The sequence below is a fragment of the Mchenga conophoros genome, linkage group LG6 (genome assembly GCF_057382185.1).
Source record: "Mchenga conophoros isolate Kocher_MC1m ecotype Shallow Benthic linkage group LG6, M_conophoros_male_GT1.1, whole genome shotgun sequence".
Classification (NCBI taxonomy): Eukaryota; Metazoa; Chordata; class Actinopteri; order Cichliformes; family Cichlidae; genus Mchenga; species Mchenga conophoros.
In genome coordinates this window covers 27,970,077-27,990,235 of record NC_140531.1, presented here as the reverse complement: position 1 = coordinate 27,990,235, position 20,159 = coordinate 27,970,077, and the positions used below count along the sequence as shown (strand labels likewise).

Genomic DNA, 20,159 nt, shown 5'->3' with positions numbered 1-20,159 from the left:
CTGACATAGGATTTGTTAATTATCCCGGCTGTACATTATTTTCCCAAGTAGATATAAATATAAATATAATAAAGAAATTTAAAAAAAAAACATTTCAGCTGTGATAAGAAAAAAGTCTAAATTCAAAAATCTAACCACTCTACAGGACACCCCTTTAATTTGTTTTTTTTATTCTTTTTTTTTTATGTACTATGTCACAGTGGTCCGCCAGGGGTGTTCTTTTTTGGCGTGTTTTAAAAAAACTAGGGTCTTCAGGCAGTGTGTGATTGGTTTTATACATGGCGATGGTCTTACTTATGCCAGTGTTGGATATGGCTGATAACGGTATGTTTAAATCTGAAACAGCCTTTAAAAACTCTGTCCAGCCCATAGATCTTAAACCCTCAGAAGGTGTGTGCGTGGTTGTGATGGCTTTAATCAGATCATGAATATGTGAACCTGGGATGGTGTGTTTATCAACAACAATTTCACCTTTGTCATTGTAAGAAATGAAGTCTGGCGAACGGCTTACTGCTCACGGCAAGTTCTGCATTCCTCCTACTCCTTTTAGGTATGTGTGTCAAAACATTCTCCGCAGCAAAATCCCTCACCCCTGCATCACCATAAACAGGCAGAGTGTCCGCCGGCTGGGTTTGCGCATCCCTGTTAAATTATTCGGGTAGTGATAAAGACAATACATTCTTTTCACGGGTACCTTGTCTTACATGCGTAAGGTATCTTTGGAGAATATCACCATATTTTTTAGCTTTCTCATGCACATCTATGTCAGATTCTTGTAACACTTGAAGCATCTCCTTGTCCAACTCATTCTGAGCCTGTTGTTGATGCTGCCTGTGTGCTGCTGCTGTTGCTTTAATAAGTCCAACTGGTGTTGGTGCCCCAACACCAGTTGGACTTATTATGGGCCTGTGCGCCTGGTTTTAGAACTATCACTGCAGTATTTTTTTCTAAAGGGCCTGAATGTTATTTGCGACCATCTACTGTGTTAAATAAAAACCTAGCTGGCTCTGTCTCCCTCTTAGTTCAACATTCCGAAATCCCAATTTTTAAATATAATGATCGTATCACCCCGCGAAAGAAACCCCAGTAGATGCGTACAAACTAGTTAAATTAAAACTAGTGGTTTGATTAAATGAACAGGCTGAAATTACCCGTACAGAAGAAATTCCCATTTGTGCTGTTTTTAAAATAAAATGCATGCATCACTGCATGCTGAGACATTGTGAGAATCACAAAATTAGTGTGATTAAAACACAATTAGTAACACTTTTGACTACATGTAAATAAAAAGCATTCCAGCTTTGTTAAGGTGCACAGTGAAACAAAACAGCTTCCACTCCTCCACGCAAAAACAAAGAATTGCTTTTAAGAACACATATGTCTGCATAACTGAATGTTGAGACACGCCATGACCTCAGATAACCCCGGAGATATCTGAACACGCATGCATACAGGTACGAAACCTGTCAAACCGGTTTGGTTGGCCGCCATAATCGACTGCCGCCAACGTATTCCTACTCTCGGGAAAGGTGTTTGGGACTTGTGTGTGTGTAAATCCGTGATTTAGTCGGGTGAAGTGGCAGAAAATGTAAAACAGGGAGTTGATCGTGGCAGTTCAATCAGTTTCATGCGGGTGAAGAAGTGGACCAAAAAAGAGAAAATTCCCAACTACAGGCGTCAGTTGCGCTGCCATCTGAGATCACACTGGGACCTGTATTGCGCAGCAGGATTTCGTCTTATCCAGGTAATTGAGGGTTAACTCTGGGTTTTCATATATGTCCTCTGTAATGGACATTTGTTTTTGGTCTGAAATGACTGAAAGATTAATAGGCTCTGTTTTGAGTTTTGTTCAAAAAAGAATGACTTCATATAGGGAAAAATATATATCACATATGCAGGACACTTTAAACTAGTTTTTTAATTAAGCAGCACAGCAGAACAAAGTCGGGGCTGTATCAAGACACGAGGACTAAACCCCAATTCAACCAGACCCAGAACTGATCCGCAATTAAAACAGGACTGCAACAGTTCAAAATCAGGACTACTGAGGACTTAACCAAGACAGAACCAGAATCAGAACTAGATGATAGTAGCACTAAAAATCATCATAGACCTGCACTACACTTTTTAATTCTACCAAAGTCCACTATTTAGATTGAGAAAAGTTTATACAATTATTTAGCCTTGTTGTGCAAACAAGCTGCATAACTTAATAAATATAGAATTTGAAAAATAACAAACCTAAAAAGAAACACTAGGTACGAGATACATGAGGACCTATGATACGGTGATACTTTTGGTAAACAACCATTTGACTAACGTGTGTGTCTCACCTGCTCTTGTTCATCTCTGTTCTGTCCTCATTCTCCATCTCCCTCTCTGTCCCCCTCTCTCCCTCTTTGTGCTGACAATAAAGCCAAACACCAACATCATCAAATATACACTTGAAACCAGATATTTACACACTCTTCAGATAAAAACACTTTTTTAATTTTAACATCAAATCAGACTAAATGTTTTTTTTTTAGATTGATAAATATAAAAAACATATTTGTTAACTTTAAGAGTAAAAAGAGAACCTATCTGTGTTTCTTAATTGCAAATGGCACCAAATTGTATTCAAAATTGAGCCACACTTATGGAGCTCCACAATTATTTTCCTGGTGTTTTGGTTGACATCTCTTGATTTTCCCATGTCAAAAAAACAGGCTCTGTGTTTTTCCCTATATGCATCCACAGCTGTGCCACCAATTTACTCACATGGACTCTACTAACCTATCAGAAGCTTCTTCAGCTCAGAATGGAATCGTCTGGAGTTTTCTTATTAATTAACAATAAACTTAGTGTACATGTACTCCTAAATTTGATGAAAGTGATTAAAATAGACAGCTCCCTCTTTTTATTCTCACATTTAACTAATTCAAATTTAATTCAATATTTATTTATCCAAAACAAAACAAGTTTAGTCTAAATTGATGTTGTACAGTAAAAAAAATGTTCTTGTGTTTTCCATAAAGTGCATGTAAATATCTGGTTTCAACTGTGAATATACTGCTGTGTATTGAAGTTCCTCTTGTTTTGCATAGAAATATACTGAACAACATACAAAGCATAATATATAAAATAACATCTACCAGAGTTTTTTCTTTGAAAGAAGCCACTTATGTCCATTCTTGTATATCAGTGCATTACTGAAACCAATTTATTTAGCCGTGGAGGGTAACAACTGAAAATATGAAATAAACATACATGTAAGCTAAGACTCTCTAAAGAAACAGCATTGTTGTTGTTCGGCTTTTCATTTCACCATTTGTTGATTCACTTGAAGAGCAAGTACGGTAACGTAATATGGGTCAAGTGATCAGTTTGATATCAATCTTTCGTGATACACCGTCATGTTTACATTATTTGTACAGTACGAATGATTTGTCTGTGAAGGTTCTCAGTCATCCAGGTCATCGTAGTCAAAGGAGCTTGCAAAGAAAAGCGTCTGGACTTCTTTAAGTTGCTTGAAGACGTTTCACCTCTCATCCGAGAAGCTTCTTCAGTTCTAAGGTCAAATGGTGGAGAGTCCCAGATATAAACCTAGTGGGAGTGACCCCCCACAGAGGGACAAAAGGACCCCCTGATGATCCTCTAATCGCCTGAGCCAAGGTGTGGGACCCAATCAGCCAGAGAGGTGAAACGTCTTCAAGCAACTTAAAGAAGTCCAGACGCTTTTCTTTGCAAGCTCCTTCGACTACGAATGATTTGCTTTGGTATCTAGTCAAACTTCAGTTCTCCTCTGTCTGCCTAGCTCCATTTCTCCAACAGCGCACTTGTAGGCAGCAGCTGCCCTGCTTAGTGCCTGAGGGATCATACCAATATTAGGGGGGATTTACACACAGTCATAAATTCCCACAGTGTGCACTATGTGCTTCGAATATTGTGTGTCGTTTTTTGTTTTATACAGTTGTCAACCAGGCATCTAACTATGAAAAAATTACATACAAAAGACCCCGGGTTTCTGAAAAAACAACCCAGGCTTAAGCCCTGTAAACCACCCCCCCGCTCCGCCACTGGTACGAATGATTTGCTTTGGTACCTGGTCAAACTTCAGTTCTCCTCTGTCTGCCTGGCTGCGTTTCTCCAACAGCGCTCTCGCAGGCAGCAGCTGCCCCGCCCCCTCACTCAGTCGCTTAGTGTCTGAGCTCAGATCATACCAATATTAGGGGGGATTTACGCACAGTTGTAAATTCCCACAGTGTGCACTATGTGCTTCGAATATTGTGTGTAGTTTTTGTTTTATACAGTTGTCAACCAGGCATCTAACTATGAAAAAATTACACTCCAAAAGACCCCGGGCTTCTGAAAAAACAACCCGGGCTTAAGCCCAGTAAGCCACCCCCCCCGCTCCACCACTGCTATAAAGGATCACTGTGGCTTATACTGAGGTTGGGTTTAAAGATGAAAAGATACCAAATCGCCATTCAATGAACTTAAGTGATCTTCAAAATAGCGCCCCCATTTCGCAGAAGATCCCTTGGACCTGTTAGCAGAAGTATGAAAATACACAGAGAAGTCCAACATCAATAGTAAACTGCACAGACGAGGATTGGGGAGGAATGAACACACATCACCTTTCGGCCATTTTGGATGAATGAACATACATGTTCGTATACAATGTCCAAACATACATTTTTCAAACCTTCAGAACTTAGGTTTTCTTATAGGTTTTGTCATTACATCTGCTACCATCTCATCTGTTTTACAATAATCTGAAGTTATTTTTCCTTAACTCACATTTGACCTTACAAAGTGATACCTTATGTCAACATGTTTACATCTGTTACAGGATTCTTAGCCAATGCATCAATGTATCTTTTTAAACTTTTCACGGCGCATATTTCTGTTCATCAATACCTCGTAACAGTTGAGTTAAGTACAGGCACTCCTGTGAGGTTGTAGATAAAGCCATGAACTCATCTTCACAGGTAGATAATGCAACAGTAGGTTGCTTTTTGGTTTTCCACAAAATCAAAGAACCATTTACAGCCATACTTATACAATATCCAGTTGTACTAAGTCTGTCTGTTACATTACCTGTCCAATCAGCATCCCTGTATGCCCACAACCTCAGTTCTTCATTGTTACATTTCCTGTAACACAGTTCTTTCTCAGATTCCCCTTTCAGATATCTCAGTACATGTTTTACTGTAGTCCACTGGTCTTCAGTTGGCTCACTAAAATACTGCGACAGTTTACTGAGTATAAAACTCAAGTCTGGTCTTGTGCATGGTAGATCACACTACCCACTGCCACTCTGTACCTTTTGACATCATTCATCTTTTCTGCACCATCAGTGTAGTTCAGTTTTTGTTCACAAGGTGTCAGTCTAGCTTGGCAATCCTGCATGTTGAACGTTTGAAGTATTTTTTCTACATTTTGTTTTGTTACATTTTTACACAGTTATCATGCTGTGTAAGCATCATGGTCAAAATATATACCAATGAAATGTCCAAGTTTACTCAAATCCTTCATTTTGAATTTTGCTGCAAGGATTTTCTTCAAAACAGTTCACTTCCGTCACTGGCAGGAATGATAAAGTCATCTACCCATTTGATCAAAATCACCTTATTTTCTGTCATCTTTGCGTAAACACAATGGTCAGTGGATTCTGCACAAAGTTGTTCTCCCTCAGATATTCATGTAACACATTGTCCCAATTTCTACCGGACTGTTTTAGCCCATATAGTGACTTTTTCAGCTGATCCTGAGTATCTGTGTGTTCTGTACTCACATCAGTCATTTCTCTGGTCCTGCTGGACCTGTTTTGTATCTCAAAGTCAATGTCATCATCTGGCATTATGTCAGGTTGTGTTTGTCTCTCTGCTCTTGTTTTGGTCTCAAACTTCATGAGTCAATGCTTCTGTACTTGTCCACTGTTTGGGTAGCAGACCATATAGTCTGAACTGTTTTTGTCATATCCAACAAAGATTCCTTTCTCACACCGTGAGTTTAGTTTTCTCTTGTTCTGCTTGTAGGCATAACACACTGACCCAGATCTTTGCAGATTTGTCCTTCTTCCTGTCAGCATTAAATATGATGTCTGTTTTTTGCATCTGTTAAAACATCTCTTCCTCACTACAGCTGCTGTTTGCACTGCATAGGTCCACAACTCCTTTGGTAACTCTTTCTCCATTAGCATACACCTGGCCATATCAAAGAGTGTGCGCCAATTTCGTTCAGCAGTAATATGAATAGCAAGTGGTTTGAATGATTCTGGCAGTACCTTCAAAACCAATAACCCATCACTCAGTGTTTCACCAGCATTTTTCAGGGCAGTGATAGCTGTCTCTGCTCTATAACATAGTCAAACTCTCACTGCTGGACTTTTGGAGCGAAGTCAGTTCTGTATACAGACTAATTATACGAGGCTTTTATCATCCAGAAACTGGATCAGCTCCGCGTATACCTCTGCATTTTTTGGTGTCTTCTTCTCCCTCCATGTTGGTAGGCTGCTTCAAAATAATGTCTCTTAGTCCTTGCAAACACAGGTGGCCCACAAATTTTGTCTCCCACAGTTCATAATTCTTTTCGTCCCCATCAAAAACTAGCCAAAACCAGCAGCTGTTTGACTCAGTGGCTCGTCGACTCATGGCGCTAGCATGGTATACTGATACTCAACGAGTACACTGTACATTGCGACGCTTCTCTCGGTGGCAATACTTTAACTCCTTTAGAAACGTCGTAGTTATCTGGGCCCATAGCCCGTCAGCAGAAGTATGAAAATGGGCAGAGAAGTCTGACATCAATAGTAAACTGCACTGACAATGATTAAGGAGGAATAAACACACATCAGCCTTCAGCCATTTTTGATGAATGAACACGCCCCCCGAGAGAGCGCAACTTTATTAACAGCCAGCAAACACACACGTACACCATGCATCAAACAGAACATAAACCCACTGGCCGTTTCCATAACTGAGAGCATTTTCTTTCTTCATGTCAACTGGACCTCTGTGCTACGATAACAGGAGGCTCTAATGTTTTTTAAGACCGATGCTGTTTCCCCAATGAGCATCAATATTGATTAAATATATCCTTATACGCAGTTTTCCCTGTTTTGAGTCCAGCTTTGAATCCCTTGGGGAGTGCATCAAGGACATGATGCACCATTGGCTACAAAAATCTGTCAAATCCAATATGTGGAGTTACATACTCTGACTCCTCTGGGTTAAGGGAGTAGCTAAAGTAGCTTTCACTTTGTTATACTTAAATGCACTTTGCACCCTCTTGTTTGATTAGTAAAAAAGCAAAAAAAATCCCTTTGATGTAAAACAGCTGCAAACTGATCCTGCTCATTTTAACTGTCATTTCAGATAAATAATCATGGCCTCCGGTGGTACTCTTTTATTCATTTTCACTGCCCTCTGTGTTACTGCAGTCAAGAGTGGTAAGTTTATTCATAATCTGAGAACTTTAAGCATGGAATGGTGTTTGGTACCATGTAACCTCAAATCTATTTTTACTTTCTTTTTCTACAGGATTTGTGAAAGTGGAATGCAAAGCTGAAAATGTGGGACAATATGGCCAACAGTCACTGCTGGAGTGTGTCGTCAAAACATCATCAGATGTAAATGATCCAAATATTCTTATGGTCGCTTGGAAAAAACTGACCTCGCCAGAAGACGAAGGTGATCCCGTGTTGGGTTTTAATAGTGGGAAATTGGACCGGCCAAAGCGAGGCTACAGGTTTGCTGAACCATCATGGAACAGGAAGAACATGAATGTATCTCTGCTCATCACCAACACTGCAGTGGCAGACGATAGAGATTACAAGTGCATAGTGATTACAGACAGTGGTGATGACAACATGGTCACTACGCTTAAAGTCCAAGGTAACACTGAAACATTTTTATATTTTTAAATCAAGAATGTTTTTACATTTTTTAAACACCTTGTAAGCAATCAAGATTGCCTAGAGATGTGGGGACTTTCCAGGCCAATCAGATTGGTATTCCCCTTGAGCAACTCTAGGCTTGTCTGCTTACTTTCACTTCATTGTGACAGCAGTAACATCTAGAAAGGTTCAAGGTTCAAGGTTCTTTATTTGTCACATGCATAGTTATACAAGTATAACACACAGTGAAATGTAGCCTGACACGCTCCTCGACATGTGCAAAAATTGGGGGGGGGGGGGGGGGGGGGGGGGGTGTAGAGGAAGAACATTATATATATATATATATATACATACATATAGTATATACATTGGGTGAATGTGCAGTAGTAGCAGCAAGCAGGTGAATTCTGTACATTAATATGAATAGAATCTGACTATTTTACAGGATAGACAATATAAACATATTTAAAATTAAAGGAATTGAAAGGAATTGAAATGTACATTGTGCCTTGGTTTAGTGTCTGGAAGAGTCCTGTCTCTAAATACTAGTTGTACAAGTACTTGCAGCCATTTACTTAAGCAGCTTGTACTGTTTGACTTGTAACTTCTTAATGCATGTGAACTACTATGATTATCACATCTTAAGATACTTAATTGAGGTAATTTTATTTGACATCAAGGTGCAATGTTCAGCTCAGTGATTGTGCTTTCCATTTCGTCTCTGCAGCCAAATACAGTATCTCGACTCTATACTCCATCCCTGAGAAAATTGTCCCAAATACAGACATTACCTTGGTCTGTGAGTCTCGTGGAGGCTACCCACAGGGAACAATTCGCTGGTTTGATGAAGAGAAACATGAGTGGACAGCAAGCTCTAAAATGGAGGCAAAACAGTCAGACGATGGTTTGTTTCAACTCACAAGCAGACTGTTTTTGTTGGGAGGATCCACTTTCTCAGAGTACATCTGTGCTGTGTTCAATGCCAGTGGAGGCAAAGAGGATGAGAAAACATTTGAAACCAACAAACCATCACCATCATCCCAAGGAGGTATAGTTTATGACACGCTATTATGCACCACACATGATAGTTGTTATGCCTGCAGGCACCATCTTACTGCTCACAATACTGTTTAGTAATTTCAGCCAAAGTGGAATCAGAGAGAATTTAAATCTGAACCAGCCCCCCACCACCCCACCCCCAAAAGATGTCAGAGTTACATAAATATTATGTAACCATTAAACACTTTGTTTGTGCATATGGGAGATTTAATGGGGGCTGAATTGAAACGAGGAACCATGCTATGTAAAGCGCGTTTTCTCAACGATATTAAAAGTCCTGAAGTTTGTTGCAATCCACTTGGCGTTGTGTCAGTCAATATGTCTGAGGTAGACTTACTGAGTCCCCAATGCTCCATGAGCAGTTTGTTGCAAGCTGGGTGACGCGCTAGCCAACGTCCTAGCAGCATCCCTGACTAACGCATACGTCGTGTCAATATGATATTTTAAGCTGGAAGTGCTTTGGTGAAAAGAAAATTCCTTCTTGCACAATGTGCATAATACTTTCTATCGGTTGATTGTTCCGTCTTGTTATTTTTTTAATACTCAAATTTCCCATCGAGAGGGCCACTGTGCATTTATCGTCTTCCAAATTGAGTTGATGGGTTCAGCTGCTCGTCACTACCAGATCTACTGCCCATTTGCGCATGTGCAAATGTAACTCTACTTGGACAAACTGCCCGAAATGCGTTGACAGAGACATTTCAGAGATTTTGAGTCATTCTGCGCTCCAGATGCACTAATTTAATCACACATTCATTTGCGTTAACACATTGATTTTGACAGCATGAACTATGACAATAACAAAGATTATTATGGCTATCTTGCTCCCACACGGAGGTGGCAGTCTGCTGCAAATCTTCCTCTGTTCAGTCTGACCTCGCCTCTATCTGCTCCTCCTGGAACCTGAAAGACAAAACAAAAAACAACCCCTGCCGAACCTTGATAATAATATTATCTTCTACTGATTCTACGGTCTGGTTCAGTATATCTTGCTCGGCCTCTCTGACACAGAGACTTGTAGAAAACCATTATCAGTGTGTATGTAAGCGTTGCTGCAAAAATCTACGTGTCCCTGCAATATTTCAGCCTAGTCATAACACCAGACGAAGCTCATGACCCTCAAAACACGGAGCGCCAACTTGTTATAAGCACAATTGCATTGTGCATAAATAAAATAATTAAAACAGCTTTATTTAATAATTGAAATCAAAAATGAAAAATTTTCAACCCTAACAGGCCCACAATACTGGGTCCCACAGGTGTGCCCTATTTTTTTTTTCTACATCTGTAAATAACAAGAAAAAAAACAGATTGGTTAATGCTTGCTGTGCTATGGAAAATCCCCCCACACATACATGTTTTAATGTTTCTGATGAAAAGAATTTCAGGTTCTCTTGGTAACTATCCCAGGCACTCACCTCACAATCTATAATTTCATTATCTGTCACAATACTGCAAGTATTGCCTGCCCTTTGTCTTTTTTACACTCTACTTCTACATGATTATTGTTTTAAAATTAATGGAGAAATTGAATGTAGTTCACTGTAGTATTACAGGGAGACAAAGAGTTATCATGTATTCCTGTGTTTCTTAATTTTAAAAATGAACTCACTATTTTTTTCTTTTATTTATTTTATAGGACAATTCTCAAATAAGGTAGAGATCTACAAAACAGTTGTCCCTCTGGTGGTCATTGGTTCACTGATCGTATGTGGGCTGTTGATCTACGGATGGCAATCTCGAGGTGAGTATATGCTCCTCGTTTCCTACCTGATGGATTATACCTCTTTAAATATCCTGTCTTCATCATTTAGAAACTAGTTCATGCATTTATTACTTCTAGGCTGGACTACTGTAATTCATTATTATCAGGAAGTCCCAAAAACTTCCTGAAAAGCCTTCAGTTAATCCAAAATGCTGCAGCATTTTGGATTAACATTTCTCCTGTTTTGGCTTCCCTTCATTGGCTTCCTGTTAAATCCAGAATTGAATTCAAAATCCTGCTCCTCACATACAAGGTCTTAAATAATCAGGCCCCATTTTATCTTAATGGCCTTGTAGTACCATATCACCCTATTAGAGCACTTCGCTCTCGCACTGCAGTCTTACTTGTTGTTCCTAGAGTATTTAAAAGTAGAATGGGAGGGAGAGCCTTCAGTTTTCAGGCCCCTCTTCTGTGGAACCAGCTTCAAGTTTGGATTCGGGAGACAGACACTATCTCTACTTTTAAAATCAGGCTTAAAACTTTCCTTTTTGCTAAAGCATATAGTTAGGGCTGGACCAGGTGACCCTGAATCCTCCCTTAGTTATCCTGCAATCCGGTTGTTCAGTCTGACGTCACTAGCCGTGTCTGGACCTAAACTCCGCTGCAGGTCCATATATCAAACGATCACTATGGCATTACTGAGAGTTGAAAAACTGTCTAAAGTCTTTCATCTTTAATAAAATGATCAGCGTTCTGCTCTACCAGGTGTAACAATTGAGTTTAACATCCAGGCATCCATGAAAACGGAATTTATGACATTTAACGGAGTTAGAAGTTAGCAGGGAGTTAGCTCGCTAGCTTCTATCTAAATACAATATAGCATGTCCTGACTGCCGGGTTTTGGAAACAAATTAAAACGTACAGCTCCGTTATCACTTCCAGCATAAATGAAGACAGAAAACTAAACAGCAGTGATGTTTGTAGGGTTACTGAAGTTGGGCTAGCTGGTATATAATGATGTGCTACATGACCACTAGCGACACAGCTATGTTCAGGAGAACAGGAGCCAGAACAGGAGCACAGAGGATGCAGTCTCCATCGCACTGCACTCTGTCCTCTCACACCTGGACAACAACAACACCTACACCAGAATGCTGTTTATAGACTTCAGTTCAGCGTTCAATACAATCCACCCCTCACAACTCATCAGGAAACTGACAGACCTGGGCATCAGTTCCCTCATCTGCAAATGGTTACTGGACTTCCTGACCAACCGCCCCCAACATGTCCGGCTGGATAACCACTGCTCATCTACCATCACGATGAACACCGGTGTACCACAAGGCTGTGTGATGAGCCCTTTCCTCTACTCCCTCTTCACCCACGACTGCAGACCTGCTGATGGTTCCAACACCATCATTACATTTGCAGATTACCCCACGGTGATCGGCCTCATCAGTGACAACGATGAGGCCGCCTACAGGGAGGAGGTGGATCGTCTGGCTGAGTGGTGCGACAGGAACAACCTGCTGCTTAACACCGAGAAGACCAAGGAGCTCATCGTGGACTACAGGAGGAATGCTGACCCACATCCACCCATCCACATTAAGGGGACGGCTGTGGAGCGTGTGAGCAGCTTCAAGTTCCTGGGAGTCCACATCTCCGAGGATCTCATCTGGACGACCAACTGCTCCAAGCTGGTCAAGAAGGCTCACCAGCGCCTCTTCTTCTTGAGGACTCTGAGGAAGAACCACCTGTCCTCAGACATCCTGGTGAACTTCTATCGTTGCACCATCGAGAGCATCCTGACCAACTGTATAACAGTCTGGTACGAGAACTGCTCTGCCTCGGACCGGAAGGCGTTGCAGAGGGTCGTGAAAACTGCCCTGTGCATCGCCGGAGCACCACTTCCTGCCATAAAAGACATCTACAGGAAGCGGTGTCTGAAAAGGGCTGGGAAAATCATCAAAGACCCCAGTCACCCATCACATGGACTCTTCACCCTCCTGCCCTCTGGGAGGCGCCACAGGAGCCTCCGGACTAAGACCACCAGGTACCGGAACAGCTTCTTCCCCACAGCTGTCAGACTCCTGAACTCTGCCTCCTGACATCTGACCCACGTTAACACACGGACTGAACATACACACACCCACAATGGACAACTGTACCCTCAAACACACAATAATAACATGGACTGAACCACCACTCTCAACCACTAGCACTTTATATAGCCTCTGTAGAAACTATCTACACCCTCACTTATCTTAACTGCACTACTGTATAGCTCTGTGTAAATAATCATTCTGTACATTCGATAATTTTTAATCCTACAACTGTTTACAACTTGCATAGTTCCCATTTCTGTATAGCTGTATATCTCAGATTCTGTAAAGTTATTTATTTCATATTCTGTATAGTTTTTCATATTTATATCCTGTTCATAGCCTGTACATAGCTTGTACTCACTACAGCCTGTACATACTTATAGTTATAGAACATTCACAACATACTTCATATCGTGTACATTATAACATACCATAATAGACCCATTTCTGGAATATACTTACATATCTATACTATTGCTAATATATATTGTAATATATCTATATCACTAAAGCACTTCTGGATGGATGCAAACTGCATTTCGTTGCCCTGTACCTGTGCATGTGCAATGACAATAAAGTTGAATTCTATTCTATTCTATTCTATTCTATGTTAGCATAATATAAACAAGCTAACTTTTTTTTCCACTCGATAAAAGTTAACGTGAGTGTTCTCGGTGGTCAGGAACAAATGTAATTGCATGGCAGGATGCTGTAAAAGGACCAAACTTCAGCCAGGAGAACAACTGAGATAATCCATCCATAATACGAGGTTAGTCATTCATATACTGCTGCATGGGCTGTGCTGTAGTTACATCCTAAGGTTTTAAAAACTGAGCTTAAATAAATGATTAGCGGTAATAAAAGCCGAGGGAGGTCAACAGTGATCACTGACTGTTTTAGGAGCTTTTTGAGATTAAATAGAAGAAAGTACAAAACATTAAACATGTTAACAACACAAAAGCCATATTAAACGCAGACTACTTTAGGCCCGGAAGTAGGATTCGTCGTGTCATCACTGAACAACCGGATAGACGTAGGCTGCTGGGAATTCCCATGATGCATTGAGTTTTTCCTTTCCAGTCACCTTTCTCACTCACTATGTGTTAATAGACCTCTCTGCATTGAATCATAGCTGTTATTAATCTCTGTCTCTCTTCCACAGACGATCTTTCAATTAATTTCCATCTCTCCCCCCGACCGGTCAAAGCAGATGGCTACACCTCCCCTAGTCTGGTTCGGCCAGAGGTTTCTTCCTGTTTAAAGGGAGTTTTTCGTTCCCACTGTCGCCAAAGTCCTTGCTCATAGGGGGTCATATGATTGTTGGGTTTTTCCTCTATATCTATTATTGTACGATCTACTGTACAACATAAAGCGCCTTGAGGCGACTGTTGTTGCGATTTGGCGCTATATACATAAAATTGAATTGAACTGAATAGAAAAATAAATGTAACTATCCAGAATAGTTGATGTTGGAACATATTTGACATTTTATTTGTTTGACCAGCTGTTTAAAGACTCAGTTACAATTTAACTTACCTTAAGGTGCTTGCTAGATGTATGCACTGCAACATTAAGAAATGCCACTAATCAACACATTATTCACCTGTTATTCTAGTGTTAATATTGCCATTCGTAATTTTAAAGCAAAGAAAGTGGGATAATCAGTGGTGAGTGGCTGTAGTTGTTATGTGGTCAGATTCAGAAAACTGTTTTCAAACTTTAATGAGATACTTAAAGACTGCTTTGAGACCACTGACTGGCAGATATTTGAGGATGCAGCTGATGGCAACATTAATGAACTCACAGACTCTGTCAATGGATATATTGGAAAATGCATAGATGATATCATCGCCAAAACCACCGTCTGCAAATAGCCAAATCAGAAACCCTGGGTAAGACATTCATGCTAAGCTCAAGGTGCGGACCTCTGCCTTTAACTCAGGGGATGCTGATGGATAGAAAGCAGTCAGGTATGAAAGTGGAGTCCAGTTACCACAGCCTTTATGCCCGGCGACCATAGCTGGACTAGGCATCGTGCATACCGGGCAAATGCCCAGTGGGCCGATGTGATTTTTCGTATTTATGGGCCGATGGTTTGGTTTTTTGTTTGTTGTTTTGGGATTTTTTGTAACGGTATAAACAATGAAAGGTGGAGAATTGGCCAGATGCTGGGAGATGTGTAAAAATAACTCAGTTGTTTGGTGGTGGCTATGGCAGAGCTTCCACAGAGGCCAGCAGGTGGATGAGGGAAAGGGGAGGCAGGAGGAGGAGAGACCCGAGGCGGCCCCCGGTCCGAGTGTCAGGTGAATTGAACTTCAGGTAAAAAGTTATGACCTGCAGTCTATCTGGGTCAGATATAAACCAAGTTTAGGTGGAGTTTATTTTCGTTGCGTTGACTTTTTACAGTCAGTTACAATAATGCGTACTAGCTAGCATGACAGAGTTTCTATACAGCTGGGGGGGAGTTGCCAACCGTCCCGTAAAAGACGGAATCGTCCCGTAATTAGAGAAAATATTACGCGTTTCGTATTGAGCTGAAAAGGAATGCAGTTTGTCCCGTACTTCAGCTAGAATGGAAAAAAACACAAAGCTGGAATTTTTCTGCGTCTTTATGCTGTCAGCTGCCTCTTCTTCTCTCATTCTCTCCCCTCAAATTTAATTTTCTGTAAATTGCACATCTCTCGTGTTTGTAGGCCACCGTATAACGATAAGAATAAGAACATGCGTCTGTATGTATAAGACAACCAGGCATACCCTGTATTACTGTGATTTATCAGACAGGCCACAAGACCTTTATTCACTTAAACTCTGTAATAAAGAATAAAGTAAAGTCTTGAGCTAAAAAACATCTTTGAATCAAGCCAAGATCAATGAGAGAACCATTACAGCCAAGTCATTTACAAACAATCACACCAGACTAGAAATGAAAGACTTCTGATTTCACTTGGTTGAGTGAGGAAATGTTTGTGTACATATAACACAGTTGTGTTGAGTCCATGCAGTAATTGTAACTCTTGGCACTTTAACAGCATTCATTCTCACTTTAGCTTCTCATGTTTATAATATATCTTGGGGATAGCACCACATTGTTATGTGTTTATGTATGTGTGTGTTAGGGACAATATTCTAAAACACTTCTTCAGTAAAGACTCAGAGAAGAGAAACACACAGAACTTCTTGCTAGCAAGGGCAGCCTCCAGACTGAGACTCGCGCTGAGCTTTGCCCTGGTCTTTATTTATACTTCAGTGGTGTGTGTGTGTGTGTGTGTGTGTGTGTGTGTGTGTGTGTGTGTGTGTGTGTGTGTGTGTGTGTGTGTGTGTGTGTGTGTGTGTGTGATCAAAGGGTCATAAAAGGCACATCCTTGGTCAGGAAGAGGGTAGACCTCCCTCACCCTAGATAACATTGGTGAGGAAGTCAAACAGTTAAAGCACTTAGACTAAAACAGACGTAACTACGTTAATCCTACCATAAAACAATAAAACAAGGTACGAACTTTCCCATGCTCCCAGGGTGTGGGGGCGCATTCCTGGAGTGCACCCCAAGCCTGCAGCCTGTTAGAGATCACACACAATTGATTATATGCCTCTAAGTCTACATGGTTGAATATTTCCTAATACAAATAACTACATGCAGTATTCTACCATATGCAAACTTATATCACTAAAAGATTATACTGACTACTAAATACAATTTTCCATTAACAGTGTGTCAATCTGTGTGTGTTGTTCTCAAATGTTACCAATGGAGCTTAATGATCTGTTTATGGTTTTATAATCCTTTACAAAATATAATACGTTTACTTAGACAATGATATGTAGAACTGTCTGAGACTATGTTTGATGTGTGGTTTGGCAGAGCAGTGAGGAAATGTTGGCCTTGCTGTTATTGTACTTTCTGTTTAAATCAACATTTAATTGTTATTTTGGATTTTTATTGCAATGCATTTGTTATTTTTTTTAAGCCTTAAGTGTCTTTGTTTTTTGTTTATTTTCGTTTTGTTTTTTGTATATAAAATTAAAATTGTAAAATGTCATGTTTCAAAACAGTTTATAAGAAAACAATTCAGAACATTAAAAAATGCAATGTAATGACTATAAAGTTGTACAATAAAACAAAAATGTGTTGCCAATATTTGTTGAACCCTTGTGCTTTGTTTCATATTATATGTATATTGTGCCATATAATTTATTTTAAGCGTAATTGAAGGTGTGGGGACCCTTTGTAATGTAAAGCTCACATGCTTGTTCAAAGTTAATAACTAAGTTTAAAACTAGGGCCACCAGTTTCTACTCTGGTTTAAGTTTCCACATCTGTTTTAAATACTTCTTGCAGCTGGTATCTGAAAAAGCACTGCATTCCTGTTCAGTTCTTATGATTGGAGCATACGTCTTTAGCCAGCATGCAGAATAATTGTGATATGGTACTGTTCAAAATTATCTTAGAGCTTAAACTTGTGATGATATCCTGTTCCAGTTTTTTTTTTTTTTTTACATTCACCTAAGTGACCAGCTGTTTACTTTTTACTAAGCTAAACAAGTTGCTCATTGTTACTGCTGCTCTTAGAGGTCAAATTGTGGTCTACAAGCTTGTTTCTTTGCTCTGTGCCTCTATCTGTGGTGAAACTTGACAATCTGTGGAATCAGCAGTTTAAAACTGATTTCCAGAGTGTGCCAGAGATGAAAAGGAACTTTCTAAGGAAGACCAGCAGTTTTTGATTAAAGTTTCCAGTACTGCCAAGCTACTTAATGTTCAGTATTACATTGGATTTCCATTTAAAGATTTAAAAGTCTGCATGCCAGATAATAGAAGTGTTGCTGAACAATGCCTTCAGAATCTGAAGAAAAGCTTCATGTCAGATATAATCTGTAAAGGTTATGAATGTGAGAGTGAATGAATAGTGGTATTGTAAAGCGCTTTGGGTGCCTTGAAAAGCGTTATATAAATCCAATCCATTATTATTATTATTATTATTATTATGGAGAAAAAGTCTCAGACAGAAACTTGGAACGCAATGATGGCAGGAAATGATATTTGTCACATCATGGTGTTCTGCATCCACAAAAAATTAGAGTGGTGTTTGACTGTGAAGCAGAGGAGTGTCACTAAATAGCCAGCTTTTAGAAGGTCTTGACTTGACCAGCACATTGATCAGAGTTCTAACAAGATTCCATAGAGAACCTATTGTCATTGCAGCAGACATTAAATCAATTAAACGTTTAAATGTTTCACCAGGTTAAAGTGCCAGAGGAGGATTGAGATGTGTTAAGGTTCCTTTGGTGGCCCGCTGGAGACTTCACTTAAACAATGGTTGAATATAGAACGACAGTACATGTGTTTGGAGCAACATCATCTTTTATCTTAGTGCAAAACTCACATTTTGCACTAAGGAAATGTGCTGAAGATCATAAACTACAGTTTTACCTTCAAGCTGTGGATACCATCTTGAACAACTTTTACGTCGACGATTATCTCAGCTGCCACAGAAGAGGATGCAATAGCTCCCTATCATGAATTCTGTGCAATATGCTTGAAAGCTGGCTTTCTACTCAACAAGTGGATAAGTAACAGTCGTAATGTGTTGGCTGTAATACCTGAACTAACAGAGCAAACGAAATAAAGGGTCTAGACTTGATGCCTGCCCGTAACAGTGATGGGCTTCCAAGGGAAAGAGTTTTGGGTGTGCAATGGTGTGTTGAGCCCAAAGTTCAGAATCACTTTGGAAGATTGACCTTTGACATTGACATGGGATCTTCTTTCTCTCATGGGATCCTCTCTCTGGGATCCTCTCTGCGGTCAGCTCTGATTATGACCCCCTATTGGCACCAGTAATTTGATTGCTAAGAAGATTCTGCAAAAACTATGTCGAAGAAAGATTGGATGGGATGATGCATTACCTAATGTAGTCATGCAGGAACGGATTATTTGGATGCAACATCTCTACAAGCTGGAGGACCTTAAAGTTAATTGTTGTTTAAAAACCAACAGTTTTGGAACTGTGAAAACTGCTATTATGCTATTAAATATTTCATCATGTGTATTATTAATCTATGTAACTACTTCTGTTTTACAATGTCATTAATCAAGAGATGTTGTAAACATGACATGCAATTCCTACATGCCAACAATCGTTTTATTGCATTTAGTTTTAGATGCAGAGATTTCAGTACACACAATATGTGCCAATATTGTCCTTGTTTATTTGTCTGTGAAGGTTCTTGTTTATTTCCATTTCCTAAATCTCATTTCCTCTTTACTCCTATTTGTAAAATACCACAGTATAGCTGCTGTGCATAAAGAAGGGAGCTTTATTTTCTAGTGTAGATATATCATTTCCAGATCTATATTATTTACTTTTATATCCAGCATTTGACCCAATTAGCTTATTAATGCACACACAGCTCTCTCTCTCTCTCTCTCAACCTCTGAGTACATTAAGAAGACGAGACTGAGAAAGCAAGCAAAGATTGGAACTATATAGCATTATAATGGCACTGACAGAATGTCTCTTGGACTTCCAGATAACTCTGGAAAATTGTGGTCAATCCAATTGTAGCGATGGCAGCAGAGTTTTCTTTGTAGTTTTGATATTCCCAAGAGCAGTGCCATATTCCTGGAAAAAAAAAATCTGAAGACAAAATTATTTCATTTAACTCCACTCACTTTGTGTCATGATCTGCTGTGTGCAAGCAGGAATGGGACACAAAAGCAGAGTCACTGAGGCAGAACATGAACTCAAAACATCTGAGCTTTATTTGCTGGATGAAAGGCGATACAAAACTAAACTGGGAAAGTTCTACTAATAATACACTTGTGGAAGCATAGAGAGAGACACACAGCCATGAGGGAGGGCGTGATACCAAACTGAGGGAGACCCTGACATAAATACACAGAAAGATAACGAGGGACATGTGAGCACACGGGGAACACAGCTGATATAAATAGTCATAACGAGAAAGGGGAAGAGCAAACGCCATGTGACTGATGGGAGAATATCATAGTTATACGGGAAGTACACGGAGATGCTGACTGGAGGGGGAGAGAGAACACGGAGGAGCACGAGGGAGAGAGAGGACATGACGAGCTGGGGAACATAGATAAACATGACGTAATAAAACACAAGGAGAAACACGGCACAAGAACTCACACAATTAAATAAATACAGACGCCCACAGGGAAACACAGAGAGCAAAGACACAAAAGGGAATCTAATAAACAAAAGCTAAACAGAATAACCAAGGGACTACAGAATCAACCCTAGAATAACACAGTAAACTAACATAATACAAAATGACAAAAAACACAAGAAACTCAAAACACTGGGTTAAAAGACCTAGGACCATGACAGTTTATATTTCAAGAGATAAAATAACTAGTTCCTCTTTGCATCCAGACATCCCTGCATCTCTG

General features: G+C 39.9%; 1 protein-coding gene across 1 annotated transcript; it reads left to right on the top strand.

The window, feature by feature from the left end:
- Positions 1–1,498: 1,498 nt before the first annotated feature.
- On the top strand, positions 1,499–18,075 carry LOC146572817 (CD276 antigen homolog). The gene is made up of 6 exons (XM_085277232.1): positions 1,499–1,744; positions 7,362–7,435; positions 7,527–7,880; positions 8,610–8,930; positions 10,581–10,685; positions 13,914–18,075. The coding sequence occupies exons 2-6, from the start codon at positions 7,372–7,374 to the stop codon at positions 14,054–14,056; spliced, it is 987 nt and encodes a 328-aa protein (XP_085133358.1). The 5' UTR covers positions 1,499–1,744; positions 7,362–7,371; the 3' UTR covers positions 14,057–18,075.
- The last annotated feature ends 2,084 nt before the right edge of the window (positions 18,076–20,159 follow it).